General features: G+C 42.7%; 3 protein-coding genes across 9 annotated transcripts in view; all 3 read right to left on the bottom strand.

Moving 5' to 3' along the window:
• The window catches only part of LOC109512555 (connector enhancer of kinase suppressor of ras 2-like), a 26,433-nt gene extending 19,726 nt beyond the window's left edge, over nucleotides 1–6,707 (bottom strand). The window contains exons 1-5 of one of the 4 annotated variants that reach the window (XM_019864390.1): nucleotides 6,102–6,707; nucleotides 5,808–5,947; nucleotides 1,527–1,690; nucleotides 749–951; nucleotides 555–660 (exon numbers count right to left, since the gene is read on the bottom strand). In XM_019864390.1, coding sequence (XP_019719949.1) covers nucleotides 555–660; nucleotides 749–951; nucleotides 1,527–1,690; nucleotides 5,808–5,871 — 537 coding nt within the window. In that variant the 5' untranslated portion in view covers nucleotides 5,872–5,947; nucleotides 6,102–6,707. Of the gene's footprint in view, nucleotides 1–554; nucleotides 661–748; nucleotides 952–1,526; nucleotides 1,691–5,807 lie in introns of all 4 variants that reach the window. The other 3 variants (XM_019864393.1, XM_019864391.1, XM_019864394.1) reach the window with 3 other exon arrangements.
• A 2,452-nt stretch (nucleotides 6,708–9,159) lies between these two features.
• Nucleotides 9,160–10,812, bottom strand: LOC109512511 (interleukin-1 receptor accessory protein-like). Of its 4 annotated transcripts, none has more exons than XM_019864320.1 (5): nucleotides 10,462–10,809; nucleotides 10,348–10,389; nucleotides 10,186–10,251; nucleotides 9,860–9,989; nucleotides 9,160–9,774 (listed from the first exon to the last, which is right to left on the bottom strand). In XM_019864320.1, the coding sequence occupies exons 1-5, from the start codon at nucleotides 10,484–10,486 to the stop codon at nucleotides 9,573–9,575; spliced, it is 465 nt and encodes a 154-aa protein (XP_019719879.1). In that variant the 5' UTR covers nucleotides 10,487–10,809; the 3' UTR covers nucleotides 9,160–9,572. The 4 variants fall into 4 exon arrangements, with proteins under 4 accessions (XP_019719879.1, XP_019719880.1, XP_019719877.1 ...); XM_019864321.1 differs by having other exon boundaries at nucleotides 10,186–10,248; nucleotides 10,462–10,783; XM_019864318.1 differs by having other exon boundaries at nucleotides 10,348–10,812.
• A 172-nt stretch (nucleotides 10,813–10,984) lies between these two features.
• rnf121 (ring finger protein 121) overlaps nucleotides 10,985–16,818 on the bottom strand; it is a 6,998-nt gene continuing 1,164 nt past the window's right edge. The window contains exons 2-9 of the mRNA XM_019864317.1: nucleotides 16,005–16,042; nucleotides 15,654–15,795; nucleotides 14,883–15,037; nucleotides 14,692–14,799; nucleotides 14,076–14,196; nucleotides 13,858–13,991; nucleotides 11,962–12,063; nucleotides 10,985–11,366 (exon numbers count right to left, since the gene is read on the bottom strand). Coding sequence (XP_019719876.1) covers nucleotides 11,246–11,366; nucleotides 11,962–12,063; nucleotides 13,858–13,991; nucleotides 14,076–14,196; nucleotides 14,692–14,799; nucleotides 14,883–15,037; nucleotides 15,654–15,795; nucleotides 16,005–16,042 — 921 coding nt within the window. The 3' untranslated portion in view covers nucleotides 10,985–11,245. The remainder of the gene's footprint in view (nucleotides 11,367–11,961; nucleotides 12,064–13,857; nucleotides 13,992–14,075; nucleotides 14,197–14,691; nucleotides 14,800–14,882; nucleotides 15,038–15,653; nucleotides 15,796–16,004; nucleotides 16,043–16,818) is intronic.

Genomic DNA, 16,818 nt, shown 5'->3' with positions numbered 1-16,818 from the left:
GGGTTCACTTTGGCCTGGGGAGTCAAGTTCAGCATTCGCTTCATTGATATCTGGCGCCATCTAACGTCATGAATGGGTATAATGTCTAGACCCCGAATATAAGACGACACCCACTTTTTCAGTCACATTTCAATTCAGAAAACACCGTCTTATATTCGAGCCAGTACGGTACAGTATTATGTTTCGAAAATACCACAGTTTTCATGCCGGTCATATTATTTTGTTGTATTTATCCAGCCTTTAAGGTCGACCCCCACTTTTTCAGTCACATTTCAATGCAAAAAAACACTGTCTTATATTTGGGCCAGTACGGTATTATGTTTCGAAAATACCACAGTTTTCATGCTGGTCATGTCATATTATTTTGTTGTATTTATCCGGCCTTTAAGGCCGGTCCCTGAAAATATTGTCTGACGTTAAACCGGTCCGTGAGGCAAAAAAGGTTGGGGACCCCTGCTGTACGGAATTTGGGCACTTGGCGGGGTAGACTCTAAATTCTCAAGCGTTTGGGCACCACCGCTGTACGTGACCAAGCAATGTCAACGAATCTGTACCTGCTGTACAATTGTGGTGAGCTCCAGACAGAGCTGGATCACGTTGTTCCTGGTGACGCCGTAATCAGCCACCGAGGCAAATGGCGACCTGGAGAAGAAGGAGCACCTGGAATTAACCGTGAGATGATTTCTCCTCTGAGGTCAACAATTCCGTTTTGAATGCGTGCCATACATGGAATCAATCACGATCTCACCTATCGAGCCACGCCAGAAGGCTTTTGGCAGCGGCAATGAGGTCCACCACGGAGGTGAGGAAGTCATTGGGTAGCTTACGAGTGGCTCGGCCGTCATAGTGGCCGCTGCGCCGTCTCCCGGCGATAAAGTTCTGCAGGTTCTTGGCTGAAGCGTTGAGCTTATGAGAGAGGGTCTTGAGATTCTCTGTCTCCAGTCCGTAATTCTAGAGAAGAATTGACTTTGTCAGACTGTCGAGCACTTTGATCATATGAAGTCGGATGAAGTGTTTGTGTGGTGTGAGGTCAACATGTGGCACGGCTGAAGATGCGGCACGTGAGGCGCAATCCCTCGCTAGGCCGTACGCCAAAGCGGGCCCGCGGGCCTCGGGAGAGTCTATTGCGTCCTTCTGGGCGAGGAGAGCGCGGCAGGAGGGACACTAATCATATCGAATACGGCAGTGCCTGAGAGACTTAAAAGTAAATCCGAGTTATGTAAGAAGCTTTGCGGCTGAAGCAAGGCCCCTGTGCAGGGATGTAGGATGAGGGGATTTTTACATTCAGATTGCATCTGCGACCCCCGGTGCACTAAATCGCCATTCTGTCTCTCCATGTGTCTCTGTCATCTTCATCTTTCTTCCACTTTTCCGCGCCGTCTAACCTTCTCATGAGTCTATTGACAACCTTCTCTTTTCATGTGCCCGATGGCATGTCGGGGTTTGTCCATGAAATGTGGAACTGCTTCTTCCAAACTGAAGCAAAAACAAGTGTGGGAGAGGCCGTGTGGGAAGTTTAGACTCACCAGCGCACATAGCAAGTCCACCGCCTCCAGTATGAGCTCCTGATGGCCGATCCTGGACACTCCCAAGTCCTCCAGTTCCTGGTGGGTGATACGGAGCAGCTGGTCCCCCCCGACTTTCTCCCTCTCGAAAGTCTTGATGTACTGCTGCAGGCAGTCGTCCAGTCCTGAGGGAAGCAAACAAGGCCAACTCACACACTTGCTAACTGTTTGTTGCCTGGCAATGGCGCATTTTTTTTTTGCATCTATAAGTCAGGCAAACATTCTCGCATTGAAGATTCTGATTGCATTTTTTTTGTTGTTGTTGTTGTTATGTCTTTGGTTCTTTTGGGGAAAGCAACAGATAGCTGTAGTCAACAAACCTGAGGATCATTTTTCAGCATGACTTTGAAAAGAGAAAAAAAAAAAAAGCACCGACCTAAAATGAGCAGACCTTCTGTGCTCAGCTTGTTTTTTTTTTGCGGGGTTGTTTTGTTTTTACATCATTCAGTGAGGCAGCAGGTGTTCAATCTTTTGGTGCGGTTGTTGTTAAAATGTGTCGTCTGTCTGCCTCCATCCTTGGAAGTGTGTTGTGCAGGGTATGGGCACAAAACTCCCTGAGAGTTAGAAATGTTTTTGTAGAATTAAATAATCCTGATTTTTAGACCTGATCTTGATCATTTTAAACTCCCAAAGACTCTGTAATGAGTGTAAGTAATTGTATTATTGATTCAAGGAAGCGCTATTTATTTTTGCATGACATGGAGTATACAAAACCAGTTCAATAAATTCAAATTCAATCGATGCTCAAAATGTTCATCCATTCTTTTTTCTTTTTAATTTTAGCGATCGTGTGTCATAGCTATCAGATTGACTTGAATGTAATTTTCCTCGAGCGATTACTGTGATTTTGGCTTTCATATTAAACTCTGCTCAAGCAGAAGAGTATCTCGAATTGACCCAGGAAAGTGTGTGTGTTTTTTAATTGATTTTATACCTGAGTAAAATGTGAATAAAACTCACAGTAAAATGTCACTGGATGGTGCCCAGCATGCTAATAAGAGAACCAAATTACTTTAAGGGATTTGTTTTTGTAGACACACAGTCTATTCGCATCTCACACAAAGAGAAATTCCGCATCGCGTTGGTTCAATCAAATACCGATACATGCAATTCCGTATGGGGCCGATCAAGCATTCAGACCAAGTTCAACTGGCAGCTCAACACTAGCGAGGAAACATAAAGAAGTTTCATGGTTTGCACAAAACGTAAAGGCCGAACTAATCAGCCATTTAAGCAAATTAATTCAGACTCATTATGTCAATGAAGTATTCCCTATGTTGTCATAGAAACTATGCAGTGGGGTGTGGGCAAGGATTTCCAAAATAGCAGGACGTAATAAAAGAAATATGCTACAAAATAGAGGACCCATTTAAATTGCAATCTATGGGGAAAAAAGTATGGCAATAAAGCGGACATCGACAAGGCTTCCACAACAGATTGTGTTCAACATTATCCGTTCTACTGTACTGTCACAGCCACCGGTAATGTGCTACATTCACTTTTATGAACATGGAAAATGTGTTATGTTTTTCATTTTCTATTGTGGATGCAGTTTTTATTCTTGTTTTCATGTTCAAAAATAAATGTTAAAAAATAGACAGTACAGTATATATGTACGTTCAACTTATACAAAAAAATTTGAGAAGCTGTGCCAGGAAATGCTTCAAATGTTTTTATCAGTACACACTACACATGCGCAATCTTAGAACTGTACACGACCCGATTCAGGCGGAAGTTAACATTTTAATTCCATCTAATGTGTACAGGTATATAACACTGTACCATATGTTCACCCATAATTTCTGGAAGATGTCCTCAAAAGGGTGAAAAGCAGAAACTACCCAAGCCAACTTTTCACAAGAGGTGGGAGACACCCTGGCCTGGTTGCCAGCCATTTGCAGATCCCATACAAACAAACAATTCGCTATCACATTCACGCCCATGGACAATTTATTATTTATAATTGACGGTTTTCATTTATTCTGTATTGCATTTTATGAAACAAATCAGGTGAATATTTCAAACTACTCTTCAATGAGGCAAAACTATCTTGTTTGACACTTGACAGTATAACTATAAAAAGGATAGCGTGCTGATGCCACTAAATAATCTCTGCCATGACTTTTCTTGTCCATGTCATGAGCGAACCAGATTATCAGTTACGAGTAGAAGAAATTAAAGGCGCCTTGTGATGTCGAAACCACTGGAACGGGAAAATAACATGTTAAATTATGGATTTGGACCGTCATTGATCAGTGTTATATTGTGTGAGGAACAGAGGGAGTAGCCAAGAAATGTGGACATATATAAATGTCATCAATCATGTGCCTCACAAACAAACGGGAAAAACACACACATGTTGAAAAATGCATTGTGACACTTTCATCAAATGTATTTGCACTTTTATGGTGCATCTTATTCCAACAAGGAGTCAAAGCTGGAATTCTTTTCTCTTCCCCTAATGAGAATCTCTCCTTTAAAGCGGCTTTGTCACAGCTGGGAAGAAAGCGTCTTGCGCACACAAAGCACGATGGTTGGGGGGTGGAGAGCGGGATTGTGGGAAGGTCACAGGGCGCCCTTGTTTGGCCTCCTGTGACATCACGGACCCTTATGCAAATAATGAAGCCGCTGAATAGTAACTGCAAAATGTAGCCAGGCCTCAGAAGCTGGGACAAGACTGAAGGCCCCTTACCACCACCACCACCACCACCAACACCCCCCACCTCTCCCCCTCACTTTACATCACCATTACTGGGCCCCGGGCACTGGAACCGTCACTGCTCCACTTGTCACATGTGGGAAACTAAACATTCTCTTCGCCCCTTCATTTCTTTACACATCATCTCGGTTTAAACTGCTCCAGTCTCTGCATCATCTCATGTATCACATCATCTGACGACAAGTGTGAGAATTTTTAAACCGAGCCACAAGACAAGCAAAAACATCTGTTTGTACCATTATTATGATGTGACCCTTTTACCTGAAATACATCTGAGCCTGTTAAAAAAAAAAAAAAGCCATCATCTTTATAGTTCCGAGGGTGTGTGTGTCTGTTTGTGCTAAAAAAGGTATAAATCATTTGAAGCATCCCCCGAGGCTGTGTGATCAAACACGTGAGTGTGTGGCACAGCAAAACAACACAGCTCACATAGCGAACACATTTAGCATTCCTGGTAACGTCCGCTGACATAGAAAGAGGAGGAAAGGACCCTTCTAGCTATCAACCATTCATGCGTATTCCATTCCCTGCAAGAAACTATATTTAACATAAGTAGTGATTTGCAAAACAAGCACCAGAAAGCTTCATCAACTTTTAGTACTACGTTTCTTCTCAATCTGTCGTCGCAGAGAAATCTCAAGAGGTCCATCCAACCATTTGTGATTTTATAGCTATAAATCAAACACAGGGGAAGAGAACATGGAAATTCCAAACAGAGATTCGAACCCAGATCTCCGGGAACCACTCATCACCATGCTGTGACGCTTTAAAATAGTATTTCTAAAAAAACAGCCTAAGAGATGAGTATTGGGATGCAATTTGAGGCTTTACGACTGTTTTAAAAGCCTCCAACAATGTCAGATATTTAATGTTATGGCTTCATGGTAGTGGTGCACGACCGCCTTCGAATATACTGTCAGCTCCCTGGTCAAAATATTAGGGACACTTTTGTGTTTTGATGCACTTTTATTAACCGCTACACGAGCTGTATTATAATCAGGAACACATGAATGGAATTATCGTCTCTATAAAACCAATCACCAGACCTGTGCAGGTGTACCTAATCAAATGGCCTGTTGGCAGGATGACTTCTTACTGGGCATCTGGACGAGTGTGCCGCACAACATTGAATATAAAAGCCTTAATGGGGATTTCGTCAATGTGTTGACTGCGTTCGGATTTTTTGACCGAATTCAATTAAAAGGTTAATTCTCGATGGGCAAAACTGAATCGATTTCCCCCTCCGGGTCTCCTCCTGTGAAACGCCGGTAACAAAAGAGCACAATAGAGGTTTGTTGACATCGTTAAGAGACATTTGAATGGGATTTGTTCGGCTGAGAGCAGAGCTGGTTAAAAGGGCGATTGCTTCCCACTGTGGGGGGGAAGAAAAAATCGATCCGATGATTAAATGCTGTAATTTAAAGCTGAGGCTCATCAGGTGTTTAGTGTCTTTTGTACACGAGGCACGCAGTGCACGTTTTCTCAATCTTGGTCCATGCATTTGGTGTGTGATCGAATCTTACCTTTCATCCAGTCCACCACTTGACTGGAGCTCCACTTGCTGACGGGCTCCATGACCAGAGCCATGCACAAGTTTGTCTTGTCCACGCGTGACCAAAGCAAAGAAAAACAACCTCCGCCAGGCTGCAAACCACCAACGCCGCTAGCAGTGATACACAAAATTTTTCAAAAAAAGAGGTACAAAACGTAACGTGCGATCAATCACGTGAGCTGTGCTTTGCTCTTCGGGGTGTAAGTAATTGTTAAGAAAAAAACAAAACAAGAGGTAGCTCCTCGGTGTGGTTTAAAAACCACACTTGGGCACATTCCTCTACTTGCTGGCTGCCGTCAAAGAGCTCGTTCACTTGTCATGCGCGTCAGGCTCCGCGGACGGTGTGGGGATGCTGCACGACCTCGCTTCTTCCAGCAGCAGCATCAGCATCGGGGGAGACGAGGAAGGAGGAGAAGCAGCCAGTGGCTACTTTGCGTCGGACTCTTGAGAGCGAAGGAAGCCTCCGGCGAGCATCCTCCCTAACGCCGCCGCACAGACATGGAGGAGGCACAGCCCACAGCGCGCAAAGTGCGTGGATACGCAGGCTGATTCATGCCAACCGAGCTCGTGGGAAGGGGCCAGTACTAGGAGGGGCTTCCTGGAGGAATTTCAGAGATGACGAGAACACTTTGTACAATGGAAATCAATTATGAGGCGTTCGAACAATGCAAGATACGAACTTGAGTTTTGCGGGTCACACCTCTTAGCTCTTAATAAGCAAGAAAACAATTAAATAATAGTGACTGGGAGTTTACGGTATCTTACTTGAAGCCAATAAAACGGCGATTTCGCCCAGCCAATCAGGAAAAAGAGTCACTTTCAAGCGACTCTGGCCACCACACTCCAACGTCTGAAACACCCACGTGCTCCACTGTTGCAACACCCTTCTTATGTCCAAGCCAAAGGGTAAGCAGAGCTGCAATTAGTATGGTTGGACAGATAATAATAATACATTTTATTTATAAGCGCCTTTCAAGACACCCAAGGACACTTTACAATAACAAAAACAATAAAACATAATACAATACGGGTTGAGCAGCGGCAGCCAAACGCGCCAGGACAAACGGGACCGGGAACCCTCCACCCGGAAATCAGAAAGAACCCACAAGGGAGGAAGAGGGGGAGAAAAAAAAAAACAAGCTTGAACTATCCTCATTTGCTCCAACATTTGCTAACATTCGCTTCTAATAGGAAGTGCATACTTGATGGCTCAGTGCATATTTTCAACACACTGGCAATGGGGCGTTTGCCACATACACACAGTGTAGTGTTTACATTTTCTACCTCCGCAAGTAAAACATTTTTGGGCTTTATTCCTGTTTTTCTTTTTTACACATTTGCTAACATTCGCTTCTAATAGGAAGTGCATACTTGATGGCTCAGTGCATATTTTCAACACACTGGCAATGGGGCGTTTGCCACATACACACAGTGTAGTGTATACATTTTCTACCTGCGCAAGTAAAACATTTTTGGGCTTTATTCCCGTTTTTCTTTTTTCCACACTGGCAATGGGGCGTTTGCCACATACACACAGTGTAGTGTTTACATTTTCTACCTCCGCAAGTAAAACATTTTTGGGCTTTATTCCTGTTTTTCTTTTTTACACACACAGTGTAAACCAGTCGTCCTAAAGTGCATCCCAAATCGACGACACAACTGGAGACCCCCAATGGTAGGTCAGATTGGGGAATCTCACCCCAATGTGGCCCCATATTTGCTAGCTTATTTCATTCAACCGGGCTTTGCTAATGTTAATAATGTAACGGAGTATTTGCTTATGATGCCCGGTTTTTATTTTGGGCAGTAAACGGCACCATGTGTCCAGTTATTCACTTGCATTGCACATCTGGGAGCTGTTTTATCCACAAATTCGGAAACATTATTTTTCTCTGAACATACTGTGGTGAACAGCAAATTCTGCAATTAGAAGAGCGGCACTGACAAGAATGAGGCAGTAGAGAGGGATGAACAGCAGCCTTGTAGTGTTACTTGCATCCCTGGTGCAATAACAAGTCTTTAAAATGCAACAAAGTCGAAAATCGGCTGTTTAGTTTTTGAGTAAGTAAGCATGCTAACAAACAAAACACAGCCACAGAAAACATGACCAAGTGCGGACGAAGGAAGAATATTTTTAAATATTTCCACCACTGTGTAGAGGGATGAACAGCAGCCTTGTAGTGTTACTTGCCTCCCTGGTGCAACAACAAAGTCGGAAATCGGCTGTTTAGTTTTTGAGTAAGTAAGCTGACAAACAAAACACGGCCACAGAAAACATAACCAAGTGCGGACGGAGGAAGAATATTTTTAAATATTTCCATCACTGTGTTCTCCCTAGCGTAGCGTCATAAATGCAACTACCATGTCGTGTTTTTCCTCCACATAACCTTGTTCCGTCATAAATCATAATTACTGCAGAGGTTAAATGTATTTAATTAGTAGGACAATATCATCTCAGGATAAAAATAAAAAAATTGCATCATCAGAGGTGACCATGCTTGAGGGGAAAAAAAATGACGTAAAGGTCTCTTCAGCATTTGTGGTGTAAGCCCCTGATCACCTCCAAACTGGTCAGTAGAGGTTGGTTGGATATTTTTACATTTGACATTCAGCGTGTATTTAAAAAATATATATATCTATATATCTCAACCCATTACCCTTTCTCCCAAACTATCCACATGCCATTTCAGCTCCGGCTTGTGCGCCTCTCCCATGCCAGCGGGCACAAAAAAGCCCCCCCACCCCACCCCATAAGCGCAATGTTTCTTCCTGCCTTCTTTGTGGCTGCTCAGCTTCCATCGCACAAAGGGCAGTGTAGTGGAAGGACGCTCACCAATGAGACAAGGATGCTGCTTTTCCTACTGCTCTACTGGAAACAGCTCCAGGCTGGGACTCACTATGTATTCATTGCACAGCCACACAGCCTTAACTAAGACACATACATTTTTTACTGTGTTTGTTGTTTGAAGTGAATACTCTTATTATTGCGTTAATCATTGTGATTCACCCTCAATATTGAACGGTTACAATTCAGAACCCAAACCTGGAAAACCTAAAAAAAATAAAAATAATACATGTTCAGTGGCATAGCTTGATTGACAAGCGTGAAAGAGCAGTCGTGACCAGGGCTTCGCTTGGGATGCAGTGTCTGCTGGAGGTCAGGGTGCATCGAAAAAAGATGACAGGCATTTAGAACATCCCAGAGAGCTGACAGTGGAACCAAGTCTCATCTACTGCCAAGCTTTTCACACGCTCGTGAGACTCTTGGCTCAAACCTTACTCGTAAATCGATCAAAAGGGCCAAACTAAGACTCGAGCTGTGATTGTACTTCACGTCAAAAAGAATTTAATCGTTACTGGATTGGATTGCACATTTCATTGCAGGCATTACACAGCAGAGTCATAGACCATCGCCCAACCCACTCTCAGCTTCAGTTCCATGACAAGGGACAACAACACCAACAACAAATAAAAAAAAATCGATGAAAAGGCTCTCATCTTTACGAGGTATAAATGAGACAGAAGTCTGAATCAATTACTATCATAGAGTAGGCAACTCTGGTTTCTAAAATAAAACAAGCTGGGCTCCACCCCTTTCTAGTAATACTCTGCCCCCTGCTGGAGTAAATAGCAAAATACAGTACGATGCAAAGGCATGTATACAGTAGATACCGTACCATCTAAAAATGAGACATTTTACATTCTCATTAAATATTCTAACTGCGCTAGCCTAACTTTAAGTCGTCTCGGTGTTTCGCCTGATGTTACTTTCCATTTTTTTCCCCCACGCATAACCTTTTGCTGTTAGTGTTACATTCTTATGCACCATTCCAGCACTATTGATCACCACACAGGTGAAAGTGGCATTGAGGTCCTCTAAGGTGACGTTCTTCAGCAGCAAACTCCCGAGCTGAATCGCACCATCCTCTAAGGTGAATCTAAATCAGACACACAGATACAGAGTATAACACGTGAAGCATAAAACAGGTACTCGCTTTTTCTGTAAAGCGCCGCAATACTCACGTCTCTAACTCAGTTATTCTATCATTGCTGGGAACGTCTTCAGGGAATGAGCCATTGATGAGCCAGTAGAGGAGCGTCACATCTTGGCCATAGTTGGTCAGAGCTTGACAATGGAGAACCAATGGATGCCCTAAAAAGGAAAATGCATCAACGTGTTTGAGACACTAAAGACCAACATTTGTCAAAGCGTCTCAAAATTGTAATTCGTTCTTTTCTTTTTTTTTTAATGTTGAAGATGTTTCATAATTCACTGTGCTAATGGCTTTTCAACACACCCTTTTGAACCCCCCCCCAAGATCAAGGCCCATGGGCTGATTGAGTCTTACCTGGTTGTGCCTTGATTTGCATACAGTCAGGTCCAATGATGACTGGCGCTGAATATTCAGACACTGCTGGACAGAAATAAAAATGAATCAATACTTAGTTGATTTAGACAGAACGTCACGCCCCCAAAAAGAAAAAACAAAAAACAAAAAACGAACTCATACCTGGAGCGGCATCTGCCACCAATAGACTTAAAGACCCCAAAGCTGTGGAGGGAAATGACTTGTTTACAATAAACCACTGAATGAAGTGTGCTGGCATCAGTAAGGAGGGTTTACCTTTGATGACAGACGACAGCGTCATGGTGACTCTTTTCGGTGTTTATCACTGACTGCTGATTCGAAACATGCGTGATGTCCTTATATACAACTCAGAGGATCAACTTCCTTATTACAGTGACAACCACTGTGTTAAAGTTGAGTTCCAGGGGGATTTCCTCCACATGTTATGTAGTAGTTCCTACTTCGGTTTTGCGGAGTTTACATCCAACTAAATGCTTTGTACCCAACTCTGAGTAGATGTTATAGCCTCATCTGACTAAATGTGGCTTTGATTTGGTTTACAAGCCGGTTACATGCCTTTTGGGTACTCAAGAGACATTTGTGTTTAAGTTCAGCAAACGAGTAGACCATTTTGGCATCAGCCAGAAAGCCCTCGGGGAGGGGGACAAAAAAACTAAAAATAAATTAAAAAAAAAACACCTTTGTCCTTTTATAAATTGATGTCCGAAATGTACATTCGATACAGTAACCAAAAGTGTGTTCATAAACATAAGACAGAAGTAAAAAAGAAGCCAGCTAATGATTCTGAACATCTTTACTGGAGCTTTAGTTACAAAAACCAATTAAGGTGTGAAGACAATTCTGAGAATTGACAACATATTGAGATCCTGACTCAATTGAAACATTAGTACTGGTAACGTGTGCCTAAAAATATATACAAAAAAAGTACAGACACTTTTTTTAAACGGATGTTTCAGTTCATTGTCAGGCTCCCAGTCATTTGAATCGGAGCGGTTTCTTCTGCGTGTGGTACGTCTCTCCGTTTCCCCACACTTGCCGGTCACTCCAGACCGAGGATGTAGTTGATGCCTTGCACAAAGCCAATAATAACGGGCTGCCAGGCCACCAAGTAGCGAAGCCAATCTAAAAGTTGTCCGTACATAACATGTGGCCTTTCCCAGCTACAAAATCTTACATTAAGGAAAAGAACAACAACAAAAATGTCAATATTCTCCCTCTCTTATATTTTACAGGGCATTTGGAAATAGACTATGTGCGTGCATAACTTCATTTTTTCAGGTTAGTCTTCCTTTTAGATGGCCGTCTTGCCTCAGTAAACCAGGTACATCCTTTATAACAGGAAATGCCTGACCGAAAAAACAACTTGTGTGAGGAAAAGACATGTTGGTGCCCCTAAATAATCACAAAATACTCTAATTCTTGTGGTTGACAGGAGTGTACTGTCCGTGCCACAAAAAAGGAAGAGGAACTTTGTGTCCAACAGAGCTAAAAATGCTACCTGAAATTAAGTAGCAGCGCTTCCTATAAGTGACAAGAGGACGGAATTCTCTGCAGGAAGCACAAGGTTAGATTGTGTACTCGATTATGTCAGGGGGGAAACGCTATTTACACTTTAACCTTGAGATGCTCTGAACGATATTTCACGAGTAAAGTATTCGCAATGAAGCAAATGATGAGTCCAACAAGAACGACGGCCACGAACTTCCACGAATTAAAAAAACGTGTTCAAGTACGGGACATTTGACAAAAGGATACGGGTTACTGAACATCCTCTTCAGATCCACCTTCTCTTTGCAATACGGGCACATCTGCTTCTTTCCCACGATGCACCAACCTCGAATGCAGAACTCATGGAACCTGGATGTGAAGTCAAGGGAGATCAAACCCTTACAGGGATCGGAATCGTTAATCAGGACGAAAACCAAAACAAAAAGAGTCTGCGGTTTAACTCATAAACGGAGGTGAGGAGAAAAAAAAAAAAAGATTCCAAATGACATTACACAAAGAGGGCAAATATAGAGCGTTCGGTTGTATGCAATATACAGAAGCTTAAATACAACAGTCGCTATTGTACATGAAATCCAATACAAGAGCTGTATGAAAAAAGGATTTCATTGATACCGTCAGAAATGTAATGATTAGTGAGATTGTGAATGACAGTGTTGTAGGACTGAATGACATCAGACTGAGACGTTCTGTTCAGCTCTTGCATGAGATCGAAGGTTTTGACCAGTTAAATGGAGCTACTTCTAAGTCCATACAGTCCATGCCAATACCCTGTGGTGAGTGAAATACTAGCGCTCTTTGCTCATTGCGCAATTCCTGATACTCATAATCCATTAAATGTCATCTCACGGGGAACACGCAGTTTCGAAAGACAGAAATAAGGAACACATTTTTTTCATATCAGCTATAGACGGATTTGTGATTTGTGGTGCGGGCAGTAAATTGTAGGGGAAGAGAGTTGATTCAAATAAAATGAAACGACTTGCATAACAAAAGGTCAACTGGTCCGTGGAGCATTTCCAGATCAGAATGACAAAGCTTTTACAGAAATTAGTTGACAAGGAAAGCCCCATTTATCACAGGGGATACACTCCAGAGGTGAAAATTTGCACTGTACGGAAAGCAAAGAATATTTATATTGAGTTTAACCCCTTCCACACTTTAAACTTATTAAAACACAGGGGAACCATATTTGAACGCACAAAAATAAAAGAATATGGAGAAAATACTACATAGAGTGTCAGTTAGACATGCATTTGGCCTGGTGGGATGGTGTGTGACATTGGCGCATCTGCCTGTCAGTCTCTGGGTGTGAGCTTTGGTCACAAGAGCTCTTGCGTGTGTGTCCTCATTGTTTGTGTTTTACTGTTCTCATAGTTGGCAATAACAGTAACTGTGTGCTCAGTTTGAAGGGCTCACATCTGAATGGCTCAATATCTGAAATGGGGTTTCTCAAGGGTCCGCCTCAGGCCCACAGCTATATTAATTCCTTTTCTCTCTTTTGTGTAGGTCCCTCCATCTACCAAGTACTATCCAGAAGCATTTTCCAGGACCAGCTTGCACAGCTAAAGCCAACTATAGACGCTAACAAAGCAACAATGATGCTTTTCTCTTGAGATTCTTACCGTGCAGGCCACAGTAAGAAATTAGCCCCATCTTGGCCAAGCATCTCTTGTAAAAGATCTCAGCACTCAAAGAGCCCACCTAGTTTAATAAAGCTTGATTTTGACCTACATGTGCATATATAGTACAACTGCACATCAACATGGTCACATCATTGTTTTTGTTTTGGGGTTTTTTTTTTTTTTGTGACAAACACGGTTATGGGCAGCTGCTGTCTGGCTGTGCTTCTTCTGAATCAGTAGATCCGGGTAACCCAAAACAACACTGCAAAATGCCGGCAAACGGCGAAAAAAAGCAAGCCAAAATATCGGGACCGCGAAACCTGAACCCTTGATGTAGGGGGATTTACTGTGCTCTTAAAAAAAAAAAAAAAAAAAACGAGGGGGAAAAAAAATTGCTTCGAAACTCTACAAAGCAGACGGACGATGTACCGTGATATAGCGGGGGAACACTGTAGTTCTCTTCTCTCATTACTAATAAACAGCTCTCACTTTCTGATGCAGATATTAGCGTGAAGGATACACATGGTTGCAGGATAGCCTGAATGTGTTCTCAATGATGCCCTCCTCACTGACATCAACAAGGATGGCTTGACCACATACGGCGCAGATATCATCAGACAAATGCTTGGTTGGCATTCCGGACGCGCTGTAATACTACAAAGGGGAGGGACGAAACGGTGAACGTGACTTTCCGAGCAGCAGTCGTCACACCCGTGATGAGCAAAATCTGTTTCTTACCCCGACCGTTGACGCCATGAAGTCGGCACACATTTCGGCAAAGTCCCTTCCGAGGACACCGTAGTACAGTCCGTAAAATAGCAGGGACACGCCGAAGTCCATGGCATCTTCTGGCTTTATCCTACAAAGAGGGACCACCATGTGATTAGCGACAACTCTCATCACGTGGACAGATATGCCATTTTCTGCTGTTACATACAAACAGATTACCGGTAAGATAATCTGTGATGGTTTGATTTGCCCCTGTTCAACGTGCCAATATATGGTCTTAATGGAAACAAACAAGAAGCACTCATTTATGATTTTTTTAAAATCATTTTGATCTATAAATGACCTTGCCCATCGGTCCATTTTAAAATCATAGGTGACCTTTGAGCACAAAATATTTCCAAATGGAATTCAAAAACAAACAAACAAAAAAAAACTTTCCACTACTCGGACATTCAGGTATGGTGGGACAGTATTTATGTTTAGAACAGTCCCAATGGTGGCAAACAGCACTATCTACTGGCAAGTCAGATGCAAAACATTGGACTGTGCCAAAAATAGCATTTTTTTTTAACAATGTTATGTCTACAGATTGTATAAAAAAATAGAAAAAAACACTTTGACCTACCTGAAGATAAGATTGATACCAAAGAGTGTAAACATGACAACAGTGTAGCCGACTATCCCGGTGGCATAACTGATCTTGTAGAGGAGGAGGAACCACTTGTACACCAATCTGCAGCAGGCAAGAAAACGACATCCAGTCGGGACTGACGTTGCATTTTTGAACAGACACGCCATTTCTAAGTTGCATTTTACCTTGGTGTCGTGCAGGCCAGAGGCTTGCGCGTGGCACGGTAGCTAATATATGCTGTGATGACAGAGAAGATAAACCACGTGGTCAGGAACCTCCACCAGTGAAGTTTGGTAGTAAAGTAGAGAGGAACTACCCACATCTGGAACAGAGTCACCAGCTACAAGACAGCAGCATGTGGACACACGTAAACCAGGGAGAAAAAAAATTACCAACAGATAAGCTTTTTAACTTGAAATGACACAAAAAAAGTCGCGTCACAGACAATCGCATATCTACTCCTAATGCAGCGGTGAAGTCACAATTACAAGAAATATTCATATTAAAACCACTACAACGCCAGAAATATAAAGCAGTTTAATAAAGTCCTAAAGCCGCTCCATCAACTTATTCATTGAACACCTTTCGCAGACACCCTGAATTTCATTTTCTTTCAAGGCTGGCCCGAATTTCCACCGTGACGCTGCTCAGACAAACGTATATTCACACAACGCTCCGAACGATATTTCCACCTTCGGCAGCGGTCCTCAATTTTGTGCTTATTTAACAATTTGACATCAACAGACTGGTTTATTTGCGCCCCCGGCAACTCGCTGCTTAGTCAATGTCAACATTTGCTAACAACAGCACATTACTTGTCCATGCATGAGTTACAATGCTCAAATTCAAAACGACAGTTAAAATTCTGCGCAACAGATCAATAAATGATGCCCAGCCTTGGAAAACAACATCGTGAATTTTTCGCCGCGGCTGATGAGAGAATGCAATTTTCTTACGTTGTATGACTTTGGGTGTCTCTGTTTCCACTGCACGAGGACGAGCTGGGCGACGACAAGTGTGACAATGAGGATCAGCACCATCTCTGCGTGCATGGCCTCGTGGCCTTTGTGTTTGGCATGCATCTTGGCGTGCTCCACCCTGTTGGACAAACACACAAAACGCAGCACAAACGTAAGCTCGTTAAGTAATAGCTACTAAGAAAAATGTTTGCTTTTAAAATGACATGAAACGGTCATTCATTCTGAGCCTCCTACTGTCTGTGCAACATTTGAATACAGTACACCAAAACAATTTATTACGATTCTTTAATTTGGATTCGGGGGACTGAGTGATGATAGGATACAAACCTCCACTTCTCCTCTGGTGAGAGCTTGGACACATCAAACTGTCGACAAGGAGAGACAAAAATGATCAGTGTTACATTGTTAATAATTGCAATGGAGTATTATTAAGGCCATTGTGAAAAGACTGCTCAGGCATTTGTTTATACATCGGAAAATGTAACATTCTTCAGGAAATTCTTTGCAAATTTGTTGCAGAAGTTCCCACAAATGTGTGGCACGAATTGGGTGCTTTTTGTCCCTGTTTTTGTAACAACTGGCAGTTCACTACTTACATTGGTTACATTTCAAACTATTCATTGAATTTGAACAACTTGACATTGGTGTGTGCAAACTCAAACATCGATTTATTATTTTGTGGGATCAATAAGCAATGTTGGGGGGGAATAGGTCAGTATTGGCGATTTTGGCACTATGTCATCTGCATTTACTTCACTGTTATAACTGTTATGTTGAAGTCCAAGATGGCGCCCGAGTAGGCAGCCATCTGCAAGTGCTCTCATGAGCCTTGCTTTTTTGTTGTTTTTCTGTTTGTTTTGTCACTTTGTGTTTGTTGTTACGTCGTGTGGACCTGATGTGGACTGTTTTCAGCATTTTTTGGCCACGACATTCATCAAGGAGGAGACTCGGTGCTTGGTGGTTTTGCCTTCTCGGCAGCATGGGTATGCCAGCACTGTTTTTGATTGGGAGGAATGTCGGCGCCATTTGACTGTCGTTGCTGGACAGCTCCGGGGGCGCTTGTGTCTTGCGCCTGTAATGGGCAGCATTTTCACAGCCCCGCTTTGTTCAGCGGAGAGATCGGTGCTGTTGAACGGTCTGC

Source organism: Hippocampus comes, unplaced genomic scaffold, assembly GCF_001891065.2.
Source record: "Hippocampus comes isolate QL1 unplaced genomic scaffold, H_comes_QL1_v1.1 scaffold57, whole genome shotgun sequence".
NCBI lineage: Eukaryota > Metazoa > Chordata > Actinopteri > Syngnathiformes > Syngnathidae > Hippocampus > Hippocampus comes.
Note: the sequence above shows the minus strand (reverse complement) of the source record. Positions and strands in the feature narration are given on the sequence as shown.